A 25,753-nucleotide genomic window follows, 5' to 3' on the forward strand; every position below is an offset into this window, starting at 1 on the left:
TCTATAAGGTCACCCCTCATCTTCCGACGCTCCAGGGAAAACAGCCCCAGCCTGTTCAGGCTCTCCCTAATGCTCAAATCCTCCAACCCTAGCAACATTCTTGTAAATCTTTTCTGAACCCTTTCAAGTTTCACAACATCTTTCTAATAGGAAGGAGACCAGAATTGCACGCAGTATTCCAACAGTGGCCTAACCAATGTCCTGTACAGCCACAACATGACCTTCCAACTCCTGTACTGAATACTCTGACCAATAAAAGAAAGCATACCAAACGCTTCTTCACTATCCTATCTACCTGCGACTCCACTTTCAAGGAGCTATGAACCTGCACTCCAAGGTCTCTTTGTTCAGCAACACTCCCTAGGATCTTACCATTAAGTGTATAAGTCCTGCTAAGATTTGCTTTCCCAAAATGCAGTACCTTGCATTTATCTGAATTAAACTCCATCTACCACTTCTCAGCCCATTGGCCCATCTGGTCAAGATCCTGTTGTAATCTGAGGTAACCCCCTTTGCTGTCCACTACACCTCCAGTTTTGGTGTCATCTGCAAACTTACTAACTGTACCTCTTATGCTCGCATCCAAATCATTTATGTAAATGACAAAAAGTAGTGGACCCAGCACCAATCCTTGTGGTCCTCCGAATGATCCAATGATCATTAGTTATAGCTTGAAATATGCTGCTTCGTAACTATATTTGAGTGCTGGTTGAGGAACCTGGTCTTCAATATATTATACACTAATTCAGGCCTGATGGTTACTCCCATGTCACGTCATGTATCTGCATTGTGTATTAAACCTGCACATTTCAGTTCAGAGTTGTCTACTTAATATCTTTTTGGTTTTATGTAGATAAAGTGGTGTTGAAAACCCAGAATATGGTGGTATGTACCTGTGAATATTATAGTTTGTAGACGTTGTTCACTGGTACCTCATCAGTGTGTTTAGTAAATTTTCTGAGTCTCATGAATGTGGAGAATGTTGAATTTATAAGGATAAACAGGGTTAGCAGAATTAACTACATTGAAAAGATAATTCTATTTGTGTCCACGATCTCTCAAAAATGACCCGTGAATAAACAATTAATGTTATATATTTTTTCAAAGATATGGTAAATATGTGAGGATTAAAAGTGATGTGTTTGACTGTCAGTTTTGTCGTTTTAGACTTGTAGTTCAGTGTAGTAGCAGATTTAGGCAATTCAGTCTCTTGAAACTATTTCACCTCTCAATAAGATCAATTACGGTTAATATGTACTGTGGCCAAACCAGAAAGAACCATGTCTGTGCACGTGAAAGGCTCGAGAAGTAGATAACTTTGGAGGAAGGAGGGCAGTGCCTGGATACCAGCTTTCATACATTTCCTTTATGAATCCCAGGTCTTCCTGTGAACAGCTTCAATTATTACTTCTCTCTACGTATTAGATTGTGTTTGTCACTTCGATTGTTTTCCTCTCAAATAAGTTAACATCGGTTATGTGATTAAAATTCTATCTTGAGTCAATTTTTGGCCATCGTTGTTATGCAGGTAATCTGATTAGGAACTTGCTCTTCATCTTGCTCAATCCATTTGTATTTGTTATTTGTACCTTAGGTCCTGATGCATTTCTTAGTTCAGTTGTCTATATGGATATTTGCTTTGCTTTATAATTATTCTTTCTGCCATCATGATTTCAGGGATGTGAAAGCATTGCTCGGAGTGTAAAAAGCATATTCATCCATTCATGATTTAAAATGAAGGATCTAAATTTCTGCCTGGAAAAGCAGCATCCTAGAAGTTGGTGAAATTCGTTCACTATGATTGGACCATTGACATTTCAAGCTATCTCTTTTTTTTAAAATCAGTTTTACAATGATTCTGACCTAGAAACAAATGCCTAGAATTCCCCAGATGTGATTTGCTGTTGTTTGTCACAAGACATATCATATTTATTATAAAAAAACTTTTTCCACATAAGCCATAATTTATTTTAAAGTTAATAGTCCAAAAAAAAAGGAGATTGTAAAAATCACTTGTGATTTTTTTCAGTCGAGCTAAAGGATATGGAGAAGTCTTCAAATTCCTGTTATGCTTCTGTCATAGTACTTTCTAAGATTGGCTTGTTTGTGTTGTAGTTCCTTTAATATTTTTGAGTGTTAAGTTTTGTGTTTGGACTCTTTATCTTGTTTATAAATCCTGATGAAATTTTATCCAGTTACGCAAAATAGAGATGTCTATTTGCAAGATGATAAATAAGTGTTTCTTCTTTGTAAACCTCCTTTACTTCCGTTCTTTTCTCAAAGTTGACAACTTCTGCAGTTACAGGCTTTTCTTGGGTACTTTTACCAAGTTCTTCATGTATGAACTCAAGTAATTTGTTGGCAAGCTTTTCAGCAAGAAGAGAAGCAAAGCAATCAAGTTTAGTTGTTTCCTCAGATAATGCTGTCTGCTGCAGTAATCTCTCGATGGGGATTATTGTCATCAGGAGTGTGAACCTTGTACTTTTTTTTTAGGGGATTAATAATTGAAATTCAGAGAGCTTGTATTGTTGTGATAGATGGTAGATGTATTCTCCTCTTGGATTGCTGCCCAGGGAGTGAAAGCTAAAATTTACCCTGTTGGTTGCAGTATGTAATCCTCCATTCTGCAATGGTCAAGATCAAAGGGTTTCCTGAACCAAATAACTCAGTACTACATTTGCATAGTAAACTGTCCAGTGGAATGTAATCTAAGCTTGAACTTGAATTTATATTTGAGTAAGTGTGTATTTGGGTAGGTGATTTTCTGTTTGAGTGATGAATGTTGTCGCGAAACTTTGTTTGTTTACAGAATTCAAAAGTTCATATTCTGGATACGGAAACATTTGAAACAACCTTTGGTCCTAAAGCTCAACGAAAGAGGCCAAATCTTGGTGTCTGTGATGTGCAAAGCCTGGTGGAGAAAGCTCAAACATTGGCAGAAGAATATGATCTAGAAAAAGACAGAGATCTGGTTGTGGAAGACACTGGCGTAAGGTGAGAAAATTCTAGGAAGCTGTTGGGATGCACAAATGTAACTCTTGATTTTGAATATTGAAGATTTATTATTGGATTTGCCGTAGTCCCTCTGGAGTGTACACTTAAAAATCAGTACAACGTGCAAAATTACAAAGATGCCGCCAAAATCTCTTAACAACGGTCCCACTCAAAATTTGAGGGTACAACAAATTTTCTGGTATTTCATTGCTTCAGAATTTATTTTTCATCTGTGGTATCAGTAACAGCTGGAATATATTTCACTCGTTTAATTTTCAGAATTTGCCCTTTTAACTTTCGTGAAAATCTTGTTCTGCTGAGCCTGCAGTGGCCGCTACCACTCAAGCTCGCTGCTTTGTATCATTATGTGGAGAGGAATGTTAGTGCTAAAGCCCAAGTTTCCAAATTCAGTTGTGCTGTTATAGGGAAAATGCTAACTGAAAACAGTCATTTTCTGGATGGATAGAAAGTACCTGGCACTCACTATAAGCAACAATTATTTGCTTAAGAGCACTACTGGTGAACGTTTGAATTATGGTTCAACTTTGCCCACCAATGGTGATTGATGAGGGGAATTGTTCTTTGCATAATCAGAGATTTGATTCCAACAGTCATCTTTTTAAGGGAAAAAAAACACCTGATGTGCGAGAATTTTGGCCTATCAGTAATGAAAGGATGGTTACAAATGCCTAAGTGAAGTATGGTGTGTATCTTGAAGGGAACGTGGGGCGGCTTAACGTAATGTGGTTGGTGATTTCAATTTTGTTAATTTCAATTTTGATTAGGGATGAAGTCAGAGAAGAAATCTTCAAAAAAGGACAGTCTAAAAGAATATGGGGTGAGCTGTACAAGGTATGTACTTTGCTTGGAATTTTATCAATGGGTGTCTTCTATCAGAATTTAGCAATAAACTGATTTGAAATGTTAGTGTAAACTGAATAATCACATTTTTCCTTTCAGCAAAAAATGGATAAAAATTATGATGGGCATGTGCTATGTAATTTTTTTCATAAGTTTCTTTATATCTATAACTTTATGGGAAGGTTTTTTATTTTCTCAGTTTGTAAATAGGATCAAATGTCTTCTATAATGAACTATTTTTTATTCTCTTTGCAAAGAATAGAAATGTCACCAATTTCCACATCAAACAGGAACCTGACTAAAATTGATTGCTGAAATCAAAGCAGAAATTGGTGGAAATACTCAACAGCATCAATGAAGAGAAAACAGAGTTCATGCTTCAGATTCATGACCTGCTGAGTACTTATAGCATTTTCTGCTTTTAGTAGGGAGTTCATTATGTCGCCTATAATCTTCTCCACTGCCATCACCACCCACCCCTTAAAATCTTATTGAATACATATGTAAACATTGCGTTACTTCCCTTTATAATTATACGTACTTTTAAATACTATTTTAATGGTATGTTATAAATGATTTAACAAAGGATGTGTATGTTTCTTTGTTGAACCTATTTAACAGTAAAAATGATTTTTGGTTAGGTGATTGATTCATCGGATGTTATAATCCAAGTACTGGATGCCAGAGATCCAATAGGCACACGCTCGCCCCATATAGAGGCTTACATAAAGAAGGAAAAGCCATGGAAACATTTGGTATTCGTATTTAATAAGTGTGACCTCGTACCTACCTGGGCAACGGTAACGTTTTGGTTTTAATTTTATGATTATTTTCCTTTTCCAGTGTGGGCAAAGTCCCGTTCTCTGATATCTGCAGTGGATGAGCAAAAAATTCAAACTCTCAAAATAGGATTTGTGAAATCAAGATCTGTTTCTGTCCTTTTGTTTAGTGACATACTGTTAAAATAATGTATGTCACCAGAATAGTTACTAGGAGAATTTTTACTTTTGTTTATGAAATATAGATTTAGCATACTGTCTCTGTGCTTCATGTATTTCTTAAAAATCTATCTCAGGATGATGATTTAGTTGAATGATCTAAATATTTGTGATTCTGGATGCAGGAACTCCCTGGAAAGTATGAAAGAATTTCAATTATTAGCATCTTGGTACAGTGAGACAGGCAGACTAGTCATACTCAACATCAAATCCACAAACAAAGTTTGTGAAGGAATCCAGTTAATCAATTAATAAAGTGGGAATCTGCGAATACTTTTTCTTTGCAGAGGGAATTTGAGACCAGATATGTTGCTTTAGGATTGGATTCAGATTCTCTCACTTCTTGAGCAGATCAATTCTGAATAACTGTGGCAAATTTTAAAAATTCTTTAAAGACTTCACTGATCATTGAAGTAGTTGAACTATTCAGCCAATGCAGTAATCAATGGGATATTCGTACATATAGGTCTAGAATGAAGCTGTACAACATTAAGCAAGCACAGCAAACTTTTTATTAACCAGTACTGTAAAAGCCCTAGAAGTGTGCTGACTGATCAAATATTCCAGATAATCAGGAGTTACACATAACTGCAGTAAATCCTGAACAAGCAAAGCTTCAAGGCAGCAGCGTCCCACAAAAAGAAATCAGTGTAAAAATACCAACACACTTTCTAAAATTGATGTAAAAACTCACAGCAAATAATAGAAACCTAACGCGAGGGGAATACACATCAATGTTATACTTTATTTACAGCATACATATTTAGACATCACAGTATTTGAGGAGTCAAGAGTGCAGGTTGATAAGGTGTTGGTTAAAACAAAGTTTTGTGTATATATTTTTGTAGTGAACTGTTACAATAATTGTGATTCCCCATATTGCAGGTTTTCTTTAGACATTGCATTAGAAGTGAATAGTTATATTTTCTGTGCCCTAGAAACGATGGGTTGCAATCCTCTCACGTGAATATCCAACTCTCGCCTTTCACGCCAGCCTCACCAATCCCTTTGGAAAAGGTGCTCTCATCCAACTCTTGCGACAGTTTGGCAAGGTAAGAGGCCTTTACAAAAAACCCACTTGGATGCAAACACGATCAGCATTGCAAAGAAAACTCACTTTGAAAATCTGTTGTGAGAGGTATTAAATGGATAAATTTTGGGTGATACATATTTATGGGTCTACTTTGACCCCATATAGCAGCATGTAACTAAACACAACTGTGATTCAGATTACACAATACACAGATTACAAGATGTTGCTCCCACAAATCCTCTTAATCTCAGCTAAGAGTAGACAAATCAAGTAACTAAAGGTGGATCAGATTTGCGGGTTGTAATGCCAGATGAACTAATCAGACTTGGTTAAGCACTTTTGTTTTGGTTTGTTGAAAAAGCCACATGATAGCAGGTAGTCAATTGTCACGATACAAATGAAACAAATATTCAGAATTTGCTACAGAATGTATGTACTGTTGTCTGTCAAACAGGCAACATAATGAATAAATGATTTCAAAGAAGTAACTACAGTAGTAGAGAAGCGGTAATAGGAAAACTGATAGGATTAAAAGCCAATAGGTTATCTGGATCTGTAGCTGCAGAAATATTGGAAGCACTGGTAGTAATTTTCCAAAATTTCTTAGATTTTGAAAAAGTCCAAGATGGTTAGAAAACTGTCGTTAGAAACCCAACATTCTTATTCAAAAAAGGAAGGAGCCAAAAAAAATAACGACCGACCAGTCAGCTTAACATCTGTTCTTGAAAACATGTTAAGTCTATGATAAAAGATGGAACGGTTGTACATTTGCAAGTACATAATATAATTTTGCAGTGTGAGCATGGCTTCATGGAGAAAACTTACTGGAATCATATAAGAAGGGAACAAGAGAATAAATAAAGAGGAACTTGTCAATATAAGACATGTGGATTTCCGAAAAACATTTGATAAGGAAAGAACGAATGGTGTTGGGGATAGTATATGAGTATGAATAGAGGATTAGCTAACAAATAGAAGACATTTGAGATAAAGGGGGCATTTTCAAGATGACTTGGATGAGGGAAGTGAATGTGCCATCACCTGTTTTGTGGATAATATAAAAATAGGTGGGAAGGCAAATTGTGAGCGTGTCGCAAACGATGTGCAGAGGGATTTAGAAAGATTAAGTAAGTGGGCAAAATAATTGACTGCTGGAATATATTGTAGAAAAATGGGGAGGAAGTCTGCACTTTGCTTGGAAGAATAGAGGAGCTAAATATTATTTAGATGGGTGGCACTGTGGCAAGCACTGCTGCCTCACAGCACCAGAGACCCGGGTTCAGTTCCCGTCTCGGGCAACTGTCTGTGTGGAGTTTGCACATTCTCCCCGTGTCTGCGTGGGTTTCCTCCGGGTGCTTCAGTTTCCTCCCACAGTCCAAAGATGTGCAGGTTAGGTGAATTGGCCATGCTAAATTGCCTGTAGCCTTAGGCAAAGGGGTAAATGTAGGGGAATGGCTCTGGGTGGGTTGCTCTTCAAAGGGTCAGTGTGGGCTGAAGGGCCTGTTTCCACGCTATAAGTAATCTAATCTAAATGGAGAAAGTCTACATAAAGCTGCAGCACAAGAAGCTCTGGGAGTATGGGTTTATAAATCAAATGGCTAGCATACAAGTTAACAGTCAAAAGGGAAGGCAAATGATTTTTTTCTTATTTCAAAAGGAATGAAGGACATAAGTAGGGAAGTCTTGCTAAACCTATGCAAGGCATCAGTTAGGATAGACCTTGAATACTGTGATTAGTTTTGGGTCCTTATCTATGGAAATACATCCTGGCATTGGAGGCAGTCTAGAGAAAGTTCAACAGTTTGATCCTAGGTGTGGAGGGATTTTCTCCACACCTAGGTTGGTCCTGTACTCACTGGAGTTTAGAAGAATGAGAGGCTACCACATTGAAACATAGAAGATTTTTAGGGGACTTCACAGGATTTATATTGAAAAGTTGTTTCCCTTTGTGGGAAAATCTAGGACCAGACTTTGTAATTTCAGAATAGTGTAAACACTAATGAGCTTACCAATTGTCTGATTTACCACTAATCCTTGCTAAAGTATATGATTTTTCTTTCAATTTAATGCTGTTGCTAACTTTCCTAGTTAGTCACGGGTGGCTAATCCCCTTCGTGGAATCTTCCCTCTTTGGGCTATATCTTTGTTGTGAGTCATGAGCTATTTTCTTAAATGTCTGCCATTGTCTCTCAATTACTTTGCTGCTAAACCCCTTTCCTAGTCTACTTCACGTAAGTTCGGATTCATTCCTTTGTAATTATTCTTATTTAAGTTTAGCAGAGATCTTTCCGACTCAAGGTTGTCCCCCTCAAAATGAATGATAAATTCTGCCATGAAATTTTCTAGGGAGTTTTATTCTGAGATCATTTCTTAAATCTGCCTCATTACATATTGCCAAATGTAAAATGGCCTGGTCCCTGATTAGGTGCTCAACATGTTGTTTTTAAAAACGGTCCTGAGTACCCTGTGAATTCTTCCACATCTAAATTTGATTTTCCCAACCTACATGAAGATTAAGGTCACCTGTGATTAATGAACTGCCTTTTTATACATGCCTTCATTATCTTTGAATTTATCGTCTCTTTGTAAAACAGATGTGAGGGGACCTATAGGCTATGCCCATGAGTGGTGTCGTCCCTGTAATTTCTTGTCTCCAGCCATATGGATTTTACATCTTCCAATCCAAGATCATTTCTTGCTATTATACTTAGTTCATCCCATACTGATAAAGCTGATTCATTATTATGTCCTTTCAAAAAGTCACATATCTCTGAATATTTAATTTTCAGCTTTGGTCTGCTTGTAACTATTTTTCTGTAATAGCTATAAGATTATACCCATTAGCCTCCTTTTCTGCCGTTAATTCATTGGTTTTGCTCCAGATACTATGTGCATTCAAGTAAATAACCATTTGGGTTGTCTTTTTAAATTTTTTTCTGCTTTGACCATATTTCCTGCTGCTTTATTGTCATACTCTCTGTACATTCCTGTCCCACTTGAGATATTGTTATCCTAATAGTTACCCTACAGTGTTTCCATATCCTTTTATTTGGTAAGCCTAGGTTTCCCCTCTCCCAAACCCTTCTCACCTCTAATTTCTTTTTAAAGTTCTCTCCACAGCCCTAGTATTCAATTTGATTGGGTACAGGTTCCAGTTCAATTCAAATAAAGCCCATCCCATCAGAACAGCTACCTTCTACCTCATTATCCTAAAAACTGAAATCCAGTCCACTCTCTATTCTTTGAGCCATGTATTTAATCCTTTGACTTTATATGCTCTTTGTCAGTTTGCTTGTGACTCAAGTAATAATTCAGCGATTATTTCCTAGAGGTTCTGCTTTTTAATATGGTTCATTTAATTGAAATTATTTTAGAAGAACCTCCTTTCTGGTCCTTTCAATGTTGTTGATACCAATGTGGGTGACAACAACTAGATCTCTCCTATCCTACTCTTGAGTTCTTCTGCCTTGAGGTGATGTCCTTAGCTGAGGCACTGGGCAGGCAACACAACAGTGCCTGTCCTCCTACTTCTATTAACCCCATCACAATTTTCTCCTCCAGCCTGAGTGGTTCCCTTGTCTGTTGGCTCATCCTCCTTCAGTCCTCACTCTGGCCCACATAGCTTGTAAGAGCTTTGCAATTGTTGCACAATTGTAGGAGTGAGGCTGGGTTCTGGGAACCCTCCAGGTCCCCAAAGTTGTCTCATCTGTAGTTGTACTTCTTGTTCCTGATTGCAGACCAAACTCAAATGTACTACTCTTTGAAGGATATGGCTGTTTTCTGGAGCTAAATATTCAGGTAACTTTCCTGCTTTCTGATGTGCAATGTCTGCAGTTTGGCGACCAGCCCCTCAACTTGGATCTGATGTTCTTCAAGCCGCGAACACTCAGTATAGATGTGTACTCTCTGGATTACCTTGGCATCCAACAGCTCCCACCTGCTTCAGCAACAACATATCACCAATATATCATTTGCCATCACTACATTTGGCTTCTAACTTAATTACTCTGTATTCCCCATTCTTTACATTTTAGTGTAATTTTCTAAACTGAAAGGAAAGGAAGACATAAAAAAGACTGGAGACCTTAAACACGCACTGAGAATGTCAATTTTACTTTAAAGATGAGATATATTCACTAATCCTCGCCAAACAGCTGCTTTCCCTGTACTTGCATCACATTATGATTTGTAGCTTCACTTCAGCACTGATCTCACTGAAAGTAGTGCTCTCAATATGCTCCTTTTATCCTCTCCTGCTCACCTCTCACTCTGGAGACATCTTGTAAACCTTAGTTAAAGCATCAATGTTGCCCTCTGTGCCAAATTTGCACTATGAACCAAGTTCTCAGCTGAATGTACTTCGCTTTTGTCTCACTCAGATGAGTGCTCCAGTCATGTTCTCAATGATTATTCCTGAAATTACCTTCCAGAAATTCCTTGTACTTGAATAGTCCAAAATTCTTTAAAGTTAGACCTGTCAATCAATTCTTTTGAAGACTCTGTGAAGCAGCTTTCATTGTAAAACATTGCCAAGAACATGCTTAAACAATAAATGTCCTCTAACACAAGTAGGTTAGGCAAAATTTAGGATGCATAGGATGGGGAAGGAAGCTGCAAGGGATGGACATAATCAAAATGTGGAGCTTACTCAAGGAACAGCTACTGCGGGTCCTTGATAAGTATATACCCATCAGGCAGGCAGGAAGTTGTCGAGAGAGGGAGCCATGGTTTACTAAAGAAGTTGAAGCTTTTGTCAAGAGAAAGAAGAAGGTTTATGTGAGGATGAAGTCTGAAGGCTTCAGAGTTATAAGTTAGCCAGAAAAGATCTAAAGAGAGGTCTAAGAAGAGCCAGGAGGGGGCACAGAAATTGTTGGGGGGTAGGATCAAGGAAAACCCTAAGGCCTTCTATAGGTATATCAGGAATAAAAGAATGACTAGAATAAGATTAGGGCCAATCAAAGACACTAGTGGGAATTTGAGAGAGGAATCTGAGGGTATAGTGGAAGTGCTTAATGAATACTTTTTTTGCCCTTTAGGAATGATGTGGACGCTTTAGAAAGGGTTCGGCGGAGATTTACTAGGCTGTTGCCGGGTATGGAAGGAAGGTCTTACGAGGAAAGGCTGAGGGAACTAAGGCTGTTTTCGTAGGAGAGAAGAAGGTTGAGAGGTGACTTAATTGAGATGTGTAAGGGTGGGCAGTGAGAGCCTTTTTCCTTGGATGGTGAAGGCTAACATGAGGGGACATAGCTTTAAATTGAGAGGTAATAGATTTAGGACAGATAATTTCTTTATTCAGAGAGTAGTAGGGGCATGGAACGGCCTGCTGCAGTAGTAGACTTGTTGATGTTCAGGGTATTTAAATTGTCATTGGACATACATATGGATAATAATGGAATGGTGTAGTTTAGATGGGCATCAGATTGATTTTACAGGTTGGCACAACATCGAGGGCTGAAGGACTTGTATTGTCGGTGAAGTTCAATGTTCTAATGGAAGGCGAGGTTTTGTATATGAGGAATTCTAATGTTTTCTGGATTTATTGTTTCTAAAATGTTATAAGAGTACGTGTGGATTTTGTAATTGTTCAGCTCTCCAGTTTATGAAGATAAAAATACTTTTGGAATGAATTTCTGGTTTCTTATTAAAATTCATCATTTCACTTCTCTGAAAGTTACAATATGGTCAATCTTTTAGTAAACAAATTTTAACAATTTGTCATAAAATAAATTGCACAAGTCTGGCAGCATTTGTGCGGAAAGATAATTGCATTTTATGTCCAATGTGATTCTTGAACAGAACTGGGTTCCACAGATACTGAGAATTTCTGTTTTTATTTCTGATTTCTTTATCTGGTATTTTGCTTTTATTCTTTGGACAATCAATGACAAAATGTTACCACTTTGAATATAATTCAAACGTTTGATGAATTAGTTCATAGCTGCCAGATATTATTCCAATAACCTGTCCCTCACAGCTTGATTTAAGAATTTGAAATATGGAATAAAACTGCAGATTTGCAAAATTTTCTGTTTGGCATTAAATCAGCACTTAATGCAATATTATTAACTTTATTTTTAAGTCCTGGTAATTGTTCTGTGTCTCTTCTCTGCCACCAACACTCCTTTTGAGAACTGTCTGAAGAATGTAAGTTTGTTGTGTGTAATTTGTCTTTTTGTTTTAAACAGCTTCACAATGACAAAAAGCAGATCAGTGTCGGTTTCATTGGCTATCCTAACGTTGGCAAGAGCTCTATCATTAATGCACTTCGATCCAAGAAAGTTTGTAATGTTGCACCTATTGCTGGTGAGACAAAGGTAGGAATTACAGACTTCAGTGTCTTCTAAAATTAAAATTTTGGAAGTATAACAAAATCCAGTTATCAACAAAATAGGACCAAAGTCTTACCTCCACATATGTGGTCAGTAAAGCTTCCATTTAAGTTGAATCTCCTGTTTAGTCTATTTGCTGTACTTAGGTCACCCATACTGCTAATTAAACTTTTTTGTTGCAACCTGTCATCTTTGTGTCAGAACAAATCTTTAAGAGAAACCCATATAACTTATACATTTTCTGTTTCTGTCTCTGTCTGACTAACCAGATATTTCAGTAAACGTAGTAACTCTGTGTCATCAATGTAACTTGCTTTCTGTTCAAATAACTCTAGGTTGAAACTGAATGAGTTGTTGGATTTTGTAGATGACTGATCATTTTACAGCCTCAATCTTATTACAAGCATACAATGAAATCAAAACATTACATTCAAAATGCCCAGCAGGTCAGCAACACCTGGAGAGAAAAATGGCATTAAAAATTCACGTCAATGATCTTTTATCAGAATGCTAAAGGCTTCAGTTTTGTCCCCACCTGTTTTTGTGCTATGCACATTTTTGAGCTGTTCTTATGTCCCCATCCCCTCAGTGGCCAGTTCTTCAAGCAGATGTTTTCCATTGTTTTATGGATATCTTCACCTCTCTCCAATGTTCTCTTTTTACCTTTTTTTCTCTCATCCTATCTGGCAACCTCTGAGCTTGTTGCACTTCACTCCCTGTCACTCTACCTACTGGTTATTTCCAGCATTTTAAGTTTCTATATCCAATTTCTAGCATTTGCAGTATTTTTCTTTTGCTATATGATTTGTGCACACTCCTGATTGACTGAAAAGGTATATTTGGCATCTTAAGAAGCAAGATTTACTATTTTTTTCCAGATTCATCAAGGTGTTATCAGAAGACTGATCGGTTTACTTCAAATTTCAGAATAAAGAGTTCATTCACCACTGTACTGATGCTGTCACTCGGTGCAGGCAGATTTTCAGTGGTCTCCTGAATAAACATAGGAACTTACGATGCTAAGATTGCAGCAGTGTAATTAACAATGTGTTTCTCTGTGATCCAATTTGATCTTTGAAAGTTAAGCTACTTAACTCAACACGCCACTTGGTATGTAGGCTCACTCAATGATGATTTCAGTATTAGATTCCCTATAGTATGGAAACAGACCCTTCGGCCCAACAAGTCCATACCGACCCTCCAAAGAGTAACCCAACCAGACCCATTCCCCTTATTCACCCCTGACTATGGGCAATTTAGCATAACCTGCACATCTTTGGATTGTGGGAGGAAACCGGAGCACCCGGAGGAAACCCGCACAGACACAGGGAGCAGGATGGGACCATTCGCCGCTGCCGATTAGCCACTGCCCTTTTACCGCTGAGGATGCTTTGCCACCGCCCATTGGCCACTGAGGACGATTCGCCACTGCAACTGTTTGTAACTCATTTTTATGTATAAACCAATAAAATGATATTTATTTCACCTCGTTTTTTTAATCAATATGTACTGTGTTGTTGTATAAATAAAGGGGACTGAAGTATGAAAAAACAAACTGGAGGGAAAACAATCAGTACATATATATATTTCTGGTGGCGAATAGTCTCCAGAGGCCAAACGACCCCAGTGGAGAAATGCTGGTGGCGAACCGGCAGTGGTTAATCGGCGGCTGCGAATGTGCCATGGCAAATCGTCACCAACCCCACGGGGAGAATTTGCAAACTCCGCACAGTCAGTTACCCGAGGCAGGAATCGAACCTGGTTCCCTGATGCTGAGAGGCAGCAGTGCTAACCACTGAGCCACTATGCCTCATTCAATCCCAATCTTCGAAAGGTAGCTGATGTGTCACACAACTACAAGATTGAGATGAGTTCACTAAGTGGAGAAATGGCTTTAATATGTTTCTGATTGTATATCTTTAAACCAGAAAGGGTTAACCTGAACCTTGGAAAATTGCTCCATTCTCAAATGCTGCTGTCCTTCACTTTGAGCAGAAAGATTTTAACTTGTGTGAATTGCTGAACTTTAACCTTTAGACTTGTGTGCATTTCTCAAAGTGATTTGATTTTTTTATATTTTAAATGGAATTTGTGGCTCTTTGTATTTTCGGTGTTAGTTTAATATGAGAATATTTTATAATATGCTATAATAGTTGCTGTCTTCTCATTCCATACTATAGGTCTGGCAATATATCACTCTGATGCGACGCATTTTCCTAATTGATTGCCCTGGTGTTGTTTATCCATCTGGGGACACAGAGACTGAAATAGTGCTAAAAGGAGTGGTGAGTCTAAAATTTTGAGGTAAAATATCTCTGGAAAAAAATGGTGTTATTATTGTGGAGTTAATAATAAATTGAGCCATGCAGCAGTGAATCATAGAATCCCTACGGTGTGGAAGCAGGCCATTCAGCCCATTGAGTCCACACTGACGCTCCGAAGAGCATGCTGTCCAAACCCATCCATCCCTGTAACCCTGCATTCCCGTGGCTAATCAACCTAGCCAGCACATCCCCAGACACGATGGGCAATTTAGCTTGGCCAATCTACCGAACCTGCACATTGTTGGACTGGGAGGAAATGGGAGCACCTGGAGAAAACCCACACAGATATGGGGAGAATGTGCAAATTCCGTACAGATAGGTTCAATTCCATCCTCAGGAAACTAAGTCCCAGGCCCTCATGTTTTATGGCATGAGTTACTCACTGCAGAGTTTCTAGTCTCTGACCTGTGTTTGTAGTCAGTGTTAATTGTTTGGTTCAGTTCAGTTCCTGGTTAATTGTAACCCCAGTCTTATATATATTCCGTGTTATGTCGTTTAAATCTGTGCATTTGATTGTAGACATACAGTAGGCCATTTATCACAGTCATTCTGTACATGTACTTCACCTCTGCCACCAGTTCACAGACACTGGCAGCACAATATAAAGTAAATTTAGAAGGAGCTTAACACTGCACTGTCTTTTCCTACGAACCATGGAAAGAAATTGTGCTCACTTTTCATACATGCTGCAAATGGAAACTGAGTCTTGTGTGAGGAGAATCGACGTTTCAGGCATAAGCCCTTCTTCAGGAATGAGGAAGGTGTGCCAAGCAGGCTAAGATAAAAGGTAGGGAGGAGGGACTTGGGGGAGGGGCGTTGAGAATGCGATAGGTGGAAGGAGGTTAAGGTGAGGGTGATAGGCTGGAGAGGGGGTGGGGGCGGAGAGGTCGGGAAGAAGATTGCAGGTCAAGAAGGTGGTGCTGAGTCCGAGGGTTGGGACTGAGATAAGGTGGAGGGAAGGGAAATGAGGACGCTGGAGAAATATGCATTCATCCCTTGTGGTTGGAGGGTTCCTAGGCGGAAGATGAGGCGCTCTTCCTCCAGGTGTCGTGTTGCCATGGTCTGGCGATGGCGGAGGCCAAGGATCTGCATGTCCTTAGTGGAGTGGGAGTGGGAGTTAAAGTGTTCAGCCATGGGGTGGTTGGGTTGGTTGGTGCGGATGTCCCAAGGGTGTTCTCTGAACTGTTCCGCAAGTAGGCGGCCTGTTTCCCCAATGTAGAGGAGGCCACATCGGGTGCAGTAAATGATGTGTGGAGGTGTGGGTGAATTTGTGACGGATATGGAAGGATCCATTGGGGCCTTGGAGGGAAGTGAGGGGGGAGGTGTGGGCGCAAGTTTTGCATTTCTTGCGGTTGCAGGGGAAGGTGCCGGGAATGGAGGTTGGGTTGGTGGGGGGTGTGGACTTGACGAGGGAGTCGTGGAGGGAGTGGTCTTTCCGGAATGCTGATAGGGGAGGGGAGGGAAATATATCCTTGGTGGTGGGGTCTGTTTGGAGGTGGGACTAGATTGGGTTGGGATATCTGGTTGGCATGGACAGGTTGGACCGAAGGGTCTGTTTCCATGCTGTACATCTCTATGACTCTATTGCTCTATTTACAGATGATGCAGTCATACGATCTACTTTCAGCTCTAGTCTGTAGAAAACATTTTGATGACTCTAATTCTAAAAATTCTATAGATTACTAAATTTAATCCTTGTGTTGATCTTCATGAAAATCTTTATTCACCTTTTTACAGCAGCCTGGAAGTGAGCATATAGTGAAACATTTTATTTTTGTAGTTATAATACTTGGTTAATAACTTTATTGATGTTATGTATTGTGTTGTTAATATATCAACAAAGTTGGTCATGGGTTCTTGCTAGTAATTATAAGGTTTGAGCCCTAAATGTGATGTTTAACTTGCATGACCTGGGTGTTTAGTGTAGGAATCTTTCATCTGACCCATGACCAGATTACTAGATGGTAGTTATCCATTACAAGCTGTTTTTGTTTTCCCAAATTAATTGAAATTGTTTTGTGTTGAAAGTAGCTATTGGTGAGCACAACTTTCAGTCTATTCTATATCACTGCCACTGATGTTTAACTGTTGTGACGTTGCCACTTCAGGTTGTTTTCTTATATATTAAAGATACTATATAAATGCAATCTGGAATTTACACTTGATTACCAATTACTTTCTATACGTTTCTTAGATATTTTTAATCAGCCTGCTCAAGCATGTTATGACACACCTCTGGAGCAGGTGGGAATTGAACCCAGACCTTCTGGCCTAAACGTGGAAACACTACCACTGCACCACCAGAGCCCCTGTATGAGTTTATTATTTTCTGATTCAGTGATGATGGATCAAAGCACAGTGTTGACTGACTTTGGGAGACCCCACTTGCTTGAGTTCATTTCTTTCACTCTGTCCTTCCCATACAGGTTCAGGTAGAGAAAATCAAATGTCCTGAGGATCATATTCCTGCCGTACTGGAAAGAGCTAAATCCGAATACATAAGCAAGACCTACAAGATAGATGGCTGGAACAATGCAGTGGATTTCTTAGAAAAGCTTGCTTTCCGAATGGGGAAGCTTTTAAAGGTAAGATTTTTGTCATGAATTTCAGAATTACATATGAAATGCACAAAAGTAAATAATACCACCTCAAAATGTAGTCTGTAGCGATCACTAAGCAGTTTATCTGCTGACCAGGCAGACAGGAAAAAAAAATCTCTCAATTGCATGCTGAAAGCACATGTTTAGAGAAACTGGACACTGAAAACTTTTTTAGTGCAGACATGAATTGTGGAAGAACAAATGTGAGAACAATTTTATTTCTAAGTGCTTTTAGCTGTTATGAGGCTTGATATTACAAGTATTCAAATATCCTATTTAGCACAAAAAGACAATGGCTTTATTCACAAAAGTCCCACAAATGAAGTTGGTATTTAAGTGATTGTTTCGTATAACACTATATGCCATTGAGCCATAATTTATACAATTTGAATTATCGCTATATTTGATTTGCATGGCCAAATTGGAAACATCGATTAGGGGAGCAGATGGAGGCCTTTTGGCCCATCAAGTTTCTGGCATTCAACATGATAATAACTGATCATCTATCTCATTGCCATACTCCTGTGCTCTTCCCTCGACACCTTTCTCTTCAAGAAACCTTTCTTTCTTAAAAGTATTAATTGACTTTGTCCACACTGCTTTCTGTGGTAGAGAAATCTACCAATTACTCTTAGTGATGAATTCTTTCCTCATTTCAGGCAAAATGGTTTACTGTGTATCCTGAGACCCCATCATCCAATCTTTATTAGTCCTGTCAGAATTTTATATGTTTCAATGAAATCTCCTCTAATTCTTTTAAGCTCCAATGAATGTAGACTTAATCAGCCTGATCTCTTCTCATATGACAAACCTCTCACCCGTGGCACATATACCTTTTCTTGAGAAAGACCAAAACACTCTCAGTCCTTGAGGTGTGATCTCATCAAAGCTCTGTACACCTGCGGTACAGCTTCCTTGCTCCTGTATTCAAGGATCTCTTGCCATGAAGGTGAACATACATTTGCCTTCCTTGCTACCAAAGTGAACAACTTCGCATTTATCCATATTATGTGACATGTCATGTATTTTACTCACTTGCTCAACTTGTCTAATTGCTCAAAAGCCTCTTCACATTCCTCCTTATCACTCACTACCATCTAGATTTGTGTTGTCAGCAAATTTAGAAATTTTGCGCATGATTCCCTCATCAGAACCTTTGATAGATAGCACAGTGATTTCTGCAGTGACCCACTTGTCACCACATTCCACTTTGAAAATCATCCATTTATTCCTAATGTTACCTGTCTGCTAGCCAATTCTCAATCTATGTATGTTGCCGCCAATTCCATTTGTTATAATTTTGCACAATAACTTATGTTGAACTTTATCAAGAGCTTTTTGAAAATTCAAATAGATTACATCCAGTAGTTCCATCCTCAAAAGAAAACTCCATTAGGTTTGTCAAAAACAATTTTCCTTTCATAAATCCATACTGAGTTCATGTAAAACTGTTAGTAATTTCAACTATTCTCTTCTAATAAACTCATTCAGATTCCCTGCTACCAATGACTAATGGGTCTGTAGTTCTTAATTTTCTCTCAACCTTCCTTCCTCTTTTTTTTGAAGAGTAAGGTTACATTTGCCACCCTCTACTCTGCTGGGATTGTTCCAAAATCTACACAATGTTGGAAGGTAATCATTAAACTTCCTTTAGTACTCTGGGATGGAGATATTAGACTTTGGAGATTTATCAGCTTTCAGGCTCCTTAATTTTGCCAGTATTTTTTGAAATACTAATTTCTTTCAATACTTCCTTCCCAAAAGACCCTTGCATTCCATACTTATGGAAAAGACTTCTGTGCAAATCAGAACAAAAGTGGTTATTTAATTGCTCTGTCATATCCTTGTTCTGTGATTTTATACTGGAAAGGGCTTACGTTGTTTTTGCTAATCTTCTGCGTGTAGAAACTCTAGAGTATAGCTCATCCACATTGTGCTTGCTAGTTTACCCTCATTTTCTATTTTTCTCCTCTTAATTAATGCTTGGCCCTCTTCTGTTGAAGTCAAAACTGCTTCCAATCCCCTGGCTTACTACTTTTTTAAGCAACTTTATATAACTGTCATACCTTTTAATGAAGTTATCCAGTCTAATGCAGCCAACTCACCCCTCCTTTCTATGTAGTTTCCTTTGTTTAGATTTAGGATCCTAGATTTGGGGTGGACTACTTCACTTTCCAATTAAGAATTCTATCGCATTATGGTCTCAATTTTGTAAAGAACCTGTTACAACAAGGTTATTAACTACAAACAAAAATTGCTGGAGATACTCAGCAGTCCACAGCATCTGTGGAGAGAAAGCAGAGTTAATGTTTCAAGTCCACTGAGCCTCTTTTAGAACTAGCAGACCTGAATTTCGCCAGCAATTTCTATTTTTGTTTCAAATTTCCAAGATCAACAGTTTTGTTTTGTTGTTTTTTAAGGTCATGACTCAACCTTTTTTCTAGATTTGATGTTTGTAAATTGAATAGTTAGTCCTGAAAGTGCTGTCCATTTTGTTCACACTGTAAGAATTTATCCACCACAGTACTATTGCTAATATGGTTTGTCTTGTGTATATGTAGATTAAAATCACCCATAATTATTGTACAGCACCCTGTTGCATCCATCACCAATTTCCTATTTAATGTCAACTCCAGCGTCGCCTCTAGAAAACTCTCACTAATGTTTTCTGTCCCTTGTAGCTTCTTAGCTCCAACCAGACTGATTTCATATCTAGATTTCTTGTTTGAAGATCTTTTTCCCTATTGCACTGATTTCATCTTTCACTAACAATACTATTCTACTTCCTTTTCCATCTGCCTATCCTTTCTAAAGATTGAATGACCTTAGATGTTCAGTTCCTAGTCATGTTCACTCCTCAGCTGTGTCTCTGTAATTGCCACCTGTCGTACAACGAAGTGTTTGCATTAGTAATTCATCTATCTTTATTGCAATGCTTTGTGCTTCAGATGTAGTACCATTTGAGCTTTTGAAACATTTTTCAAAATAAAATTTATTCACTCGTTGGACATGGGCATTGCTAACTGGGCCAGCATTTATTGCCTGTCCCTAGTTACCATTGAGACAGTGGTGGCAAGCTTTGAATTGTTGCAGAGCACTTCTTTAGTACTGTAATCATATTTGCTGCTAACCCTTTTTTCCCTTGCCTTCTACTTTTACTCCATAATTTTGTATCTTACATTTTCTCCTTTATTTCTGTCAAGATTGTCTCCTGCTCAGGTTCCCATCCCTTTGATAGTCTAGTTCAAACCCTTCTCCACTGAGCTAGCAAATGTCTCTGCAAAAACATTGGTCCTGATTCTGCTGTGGGGCAACCTGTCTAGTTTATACAGTACCCACAGTCCTAACAATGCCTTACAATAGAACCCTCTGCCTCTTCCACTCTCCACTTTTCTCCTTCAGCAATATCCAAAATGGAAAAACTGTTACAAAAAGAGGTGGCCCCAACGGTCTCCTGTACTACCATTTACTTATACTCTTTCTGGTGGTCATCCATTACCTTTCTGTCAGTACATTCTTTACTTGTGGGGTGGTCACCTCCTGGTGCATGCTATCCACAAAGATGTCAGCCTTGAGCATATTCTACTGCACATCCTAACATTGCTGTAGATCTGAAACATGGATCTTCTGCAGCAGGAGGTCCTTTGACAATGTGGTCATCCTGGCTACTGGAATGTCCTGTTTTCCCACACTGCATAGAAAGAATATTCCACTTGGCCATATTGACTTGCCCTGAAAAATCCCACTCTTTCTGTTTTACTGCTTCTAGTTGAAATAATATTAAGCATACCAAGGACCCTGTGTTAACTCTTTCTGCAGGATCCACACTTCTGCTGATGTCTGATGCTATCTGTTACGTATCCTCATTTCACCTGCTTATTGCCTGCAGGAGGCTGCAGCATATCTCTGTGGTTTAGATGACAGTGACATAAAATCATCCAGGAAAAGAAAATAGAGGATAAAAATACAAGGCTCTGTGCTGAGTAGGATTTTAGTCGCTACCAGTGAAAAGATTAGATTCCCTACAGTGTGGAAACAGGTCATTTGGCCCAACAAGTCCACATTGACCCATCCACACCCATTTCCCTCTGACTGATCCACCTAACACTATGGGCAATTTAGCATGGGCAGATTCACCTGACCTGCACATCTTTGGATTATGGAAGGAAATGTGTAAACTCCACACAGAAGTAGCCAGACGTGGGAATCAAACCTGGGTCCCTGGTGCTGTGAGGCTGCAGTGCTAACCACTGAGCCATCATTGCACAATCCATACAGATTGGCTGCCAAAAACACTCATGTCAGATAGATTGCTTTTAAAAACTTGAAGTGATTGAAGATTTACAATTATTTAGAGTTATCATATCTCCTAAAAATGTCCCGAAGTACTTCACATTCAGTGAACTACATTAACTGCAGTCATTATAATACAGGCAGCCATTTTGCAGTGAGAAAAATCCAAAAAAAAGAAAATTAATGACCAGTTTGTTTGCTTTTGGATGGTGATTGTGATCTGTTGGTCAGGCCATCTTTTTGAAATGTACTTTTTTCATCAACTTGAGCAGGTAGACTAAACCATGGTTCCATGTGAAAAACAGGATTGCTGAAGTACCACTCGCTTGGTAGTCCATTGGAGTCATTCTTGATTATATATAAAAGTCTAGAAATGAAATTTAAAAATATTTTTATATAGTTTGACTGTCTATATTTGCAAAATCATTACTTGACTTTAAAACTTTATCTTACTGTTAACTGTGGTAGTATCATGTATGTAACCTGAGTTGTTTTTTTTATCAGTGTTTAAGTATCTTCTAACACTAGTTAGTTAATTGACCTATTAAGTGATGAAACTGTTTTAATGAAGTGATGCACTAAATACATAACGAAAATTTGGAATTAACTGTTTTAGTTAGTAGTGCTTATCAGACACTATGATAATTGAGCCACTTCACTTACTATTCAAATTCAATACAATAGATATCAACCAAAGGAACCAAATTTGTTTTATGATGAGCCTAATAATGAACAGTGCTGTTGTTGATTTAAAATAACTTATGTTGAAAGTTATAGGTTGTAATTAATAACAAATACAGGTAGTTCTGAGATAATGCGGGTTTCGGCAGCATGATTTGGCTATAACATTGCTAAAGAATTAGGGAATAGTGTTATTGAGAATGCTTACCTCCGTGGGCAATAGTGTGAATCAAGCAGGGAACGATTCGCGTGATTTATTCTGTGCCTGTGCTGTTGTCTGTACCAAAATCTCCACACAGTTCTGTGCATGCTCCAGTGTCTGCAGCAAAGTCTCTGTGCCATTCTGCAAATGCATAATGTCAGCGCCGATCTTTGTGTCTTTCTGTGCATGTGCCCACATCAGCTGCCAGCAGAGCAGCTTTCTGTGAGAGGTACTGTCAAAAGAGCAGATTTCTTACATTTTTTTAAATGTACCATGTTAAATTTACTTTTGTTTTGTTAACACATATAATTTCAACCTTCATTCAGGCTGTGCTATACTTTGCGTTAGACTTTCGGGTGATTTTGAGCGATTGTGAGTGATCTTTTTTTTCGCGGCTCTGCACCTAACTCCACTTTTCCCATAGGCGCTATAATTTATATTTAGCAATTTTCTATTAAATGAGGTTTTGTTGGAACGCAACTATGGTGTTATAGGAGAATACCTGTGGGAAATAACAAATGTTTGACTAATATTAGTAAAGTAAGTACATATCGTTAAACGTTCAAAGCTTACTTCATAAAGGCCAACTACGTTGTTAATCACCAAGAAATGAAAAGAAGTGGGTAAAGCAACATCTGTGGAACAACTGCATTTTGTATTTACAATGTTGTATCGTGGATCACTGTTTGAACATGGCTTTGGAAATCTTTGATCATAGCACAGTCCTTTTAGTCTCTTGGTTTGGAAGATCAGTAATAACTGAAATAGCATGTATTTGCTGAGACAGTTTTTATGTTTACTGTTTTTTCTGAAGGCCAATTTTGGTTCCCAATTTTGTATTTTTTATTACTTTGCAGGGTGGAGAACCAGACATACAAACTGTAGCCAAAATGGTGCTGAATGATTGGCAAAGAGGCAGAATACCTTTCTTTGTGAAACCACCAAATGCAGAGACAAACTCTGAGGTAATATGTTTTTGAATTATGAAAATGGCTCACAAACATAAGTGCATGTTGATTCAGTTTGAACATAAAAACTGGAACCCATTGACACCTACATGCTGAGCATTGGTGCAGCCATGTGAATGGTCTGATAAATGCAGAATAACTTGTCTCAGTTATGTCAGTGAGCTCTGGGTTACGCTGCTCAAGAAAATTTGTGGAAGCACAGTTTTAGAGGTTACCTTTGGACATCTAATGTCTTGATACATTTATCAAATAGTGGTTATAACTTGACCAAACTCAATGTGCTGATTGAAAGCAAAATGGTTTTAGGTTTAGGTGAGACTGACTTTAATGAGACTATCCACAGCATTAGGAAAATCTGTTCATGGTGAAACAACCGAAGAGCAGTGGAAAATGTTTAAAGAAGCATTTAACACAATACAAAAATCAATTTTTACTCTTGAGAGGGAAAAGCTGCACTTTACAGGAAAAACCAGCCATGGACAACTAAAGAGATGAGGGACTAAAAGAAAGGACTTAGAAAAATGCAAAAAAAAGCTCAGTTGTTGAATGGGAAAGATCCAAAGATCAGCAAAATGCCTCAAAGCAGCTTGTAAGAGTTTCTAAAATTGATTGTGAAAGGAAACGTGCCAGGGGCATTAAAATCAATAGGAAATAATGTTATAGTTACAAAAGGGAATGTGGGTTGTCAGGAGCAAAGCTGGCCCACTAAAGACTGAAAGTGGGAAGGTTATCAAAGGAAATGGTAGCTCTAATGAACAATTACTTTACCTCAATATTTACAATTGAATGGAAATTCTGTGGAAATTGATAGTGGCTGGGGAGCAGGAACTGAATAAAATTAATGTAAACAAAACATTGGTAAAGGAAATTAATGGAATTAAAGACTGATGAATCCCCACGACCTGACGTTTTCCATTCAAATGTGTTTAGAGATGTCGGGAGCTGATTGTAGATGCCCTAACTATAACCTTTTAGAAATTCCCAGGTACAGAAACCGTCCCTCTGGATTAGAAAATTGCACTTGTCGCTCTACTTTTTAGGAAGAACAAAAGACACAAACCAGATAATTACACTTAGCCTAACATCTGCAGTGGAGAAAAATGTTGGAGCCGATAATCAAGGATAGGGTAACTGAACTCCTTGAAAATTTTCATTTACTCAGGAGAGCCACCATGGATTCTGGAAGGGTAGGTTGTGCCTGACAAAAGCTTATTGAAGTTTTTGAAGAGTTGTCAAAAGTAGCGGACAGGGGAATGTCCATAGATGTTGCTTATATGAACTTCCAGAAGGCATTTGATGAATCTCCTATAAGACCCTATTAACTAAGGTCCACAGACACCTATGGAATTGAGGGCAAATTACTGACATAGTTGGGAAATAGGTTGAATCGCTGGTGACAAAAGGTAGGGATAATGAGTAGGTACTCAAATTGGCAGTAGTTTCCTATATGAATCTGTGTTCAAGATTTAATTATTCATATTATTTGTTAATGACATCAAATGTCACATACCCAAATTTGCTCATGTTACAATGTTAGGTTACACTGTAGACCGTGTAGATGCTGGCATAAAATTACAAAGGGATATTGATAGACTGAGTGAATGGACAAACTGGCAGATGAAATTCGGTGTAAGCAAGTGTGAGGTTATTCATTTTGGATTGATAAAGGACAGATCATGCTACTTTCAGGTTGGCATGAGAAGTTAATACAGTGGATATCTAGAATTGGGGGTTTGGATGCATAATCTTTAATCTGTCAAAAACAGGTTCAGAATAATCAAGAAAGCTAATGGAATACTTGCCTTTGTCTCCAGGACTGGAGTATAAGGATGCAGAAATTATGTTGTAGTTAGATAAAACCCTGGTTTGGTTCTGTTTTGTTCCTTGATTCTACTTGAAGTACTGTGAGCAGATCTGCACCAGGCTCAAGAAAGGATATATTGGCCTTGGAGGGAGTACAAGAAGAGATAATTCAGATCCGACATGTTTTTTTTCTAGAATTTAGAAGGTTAAGGGATGATCTGGTCAAAATCTTCAAGATGTTAATGGGAAAAGACAGGGTTGATAATGATATACTATTTCCACTAGTTGGGGTTACTAGAACTAGGGAGCATACTCTGGAAATTAGGACCAGACTGTTGAGGACAGATGTTAGGAATTACTTCAATACATAAAGGGTGGTAGATTTTTGAACTCTCTTCTACAAACAGCAGTGAATCTTAGGTCGGTTGTTAACTTTAAATGAGAAGTTGTTGTTAAATAAAGGTATTAAGGGATATGAGCCAAAGCCAGGTATATAGAGTTAGACCACAGATCAGCCAAAATCTCACTGAATGGTGGGACAGACCCAAGAGTTTGAATGGCTTACTCATGTTCCTATGCAACAGGAAACTCTTTGTGGTCGATTTATTACAGAATATGTTTTTGTTGAAATTTAAATTAATTCTGTGGCTGAATTAAAACATAAAAT

At 38.3% G+C, this 25,753-nt stretch overlaps 1 protein-coding gene across 1 annotated transcript in view; it reads left to right on the forward strand.

Annotated features, from left to right (window-relative positions):
* gnl2 (G protein nucleolar 2) overlaps window positions 1-25,753 on the forward strand; it is a 48,056-nt gene that overhangs the window by 12,786 nt on the left and 9,517 nt on the right. Inside the window, exons 5-12 of the mRNA XM_072548532.1 lie at window positions 2,810-2,994; window positions 3,780-3,846; window positions 4,497-4,655; window positions 5,792-5,905; window positions 12,072-12,200; window positions 14,396-14,500; window positions 16,966-17,124; window positions 23,173-23,280. Coding sequence (XP_072404633.1) covers window positions 2,810-2,994; window positions 3,780-3,846; window positions 4,497-4,655; window positions 5,792-5,905; window positions 12,072-12,200; window positions 14,396-14,500; window positions 16,966-17,124; window positions 23,173-23,280 — 1,026 coding nt within the window. The remainder of the gene's footprint in view (window positions 1-2,809; window positions 2,995-3,779; window positions 3,847-4,496; window positions 4,656-5,791; window positions 5,906-12,071; window positions 12,201-14,395; window positions 14,501-16,965; window positions 17,125-23,172; window positions 23,281-25,753) is intronic.

Source organism: Chiloscyllium punctatum, chromosome 27, assembly GCF_047496795.1.
Source record: "Chiloscyllium punctatum isolate Juve2018m chromosome 27, sChiPun1.3, whole genome shotgun sequence".
NCBI lineage: Eukaryota > Metazoa > Chordata > Chondrichthyes > Orectolobiformes > Hemiscylliidae > Chiloscyllium > Chiloscyllium punctatum.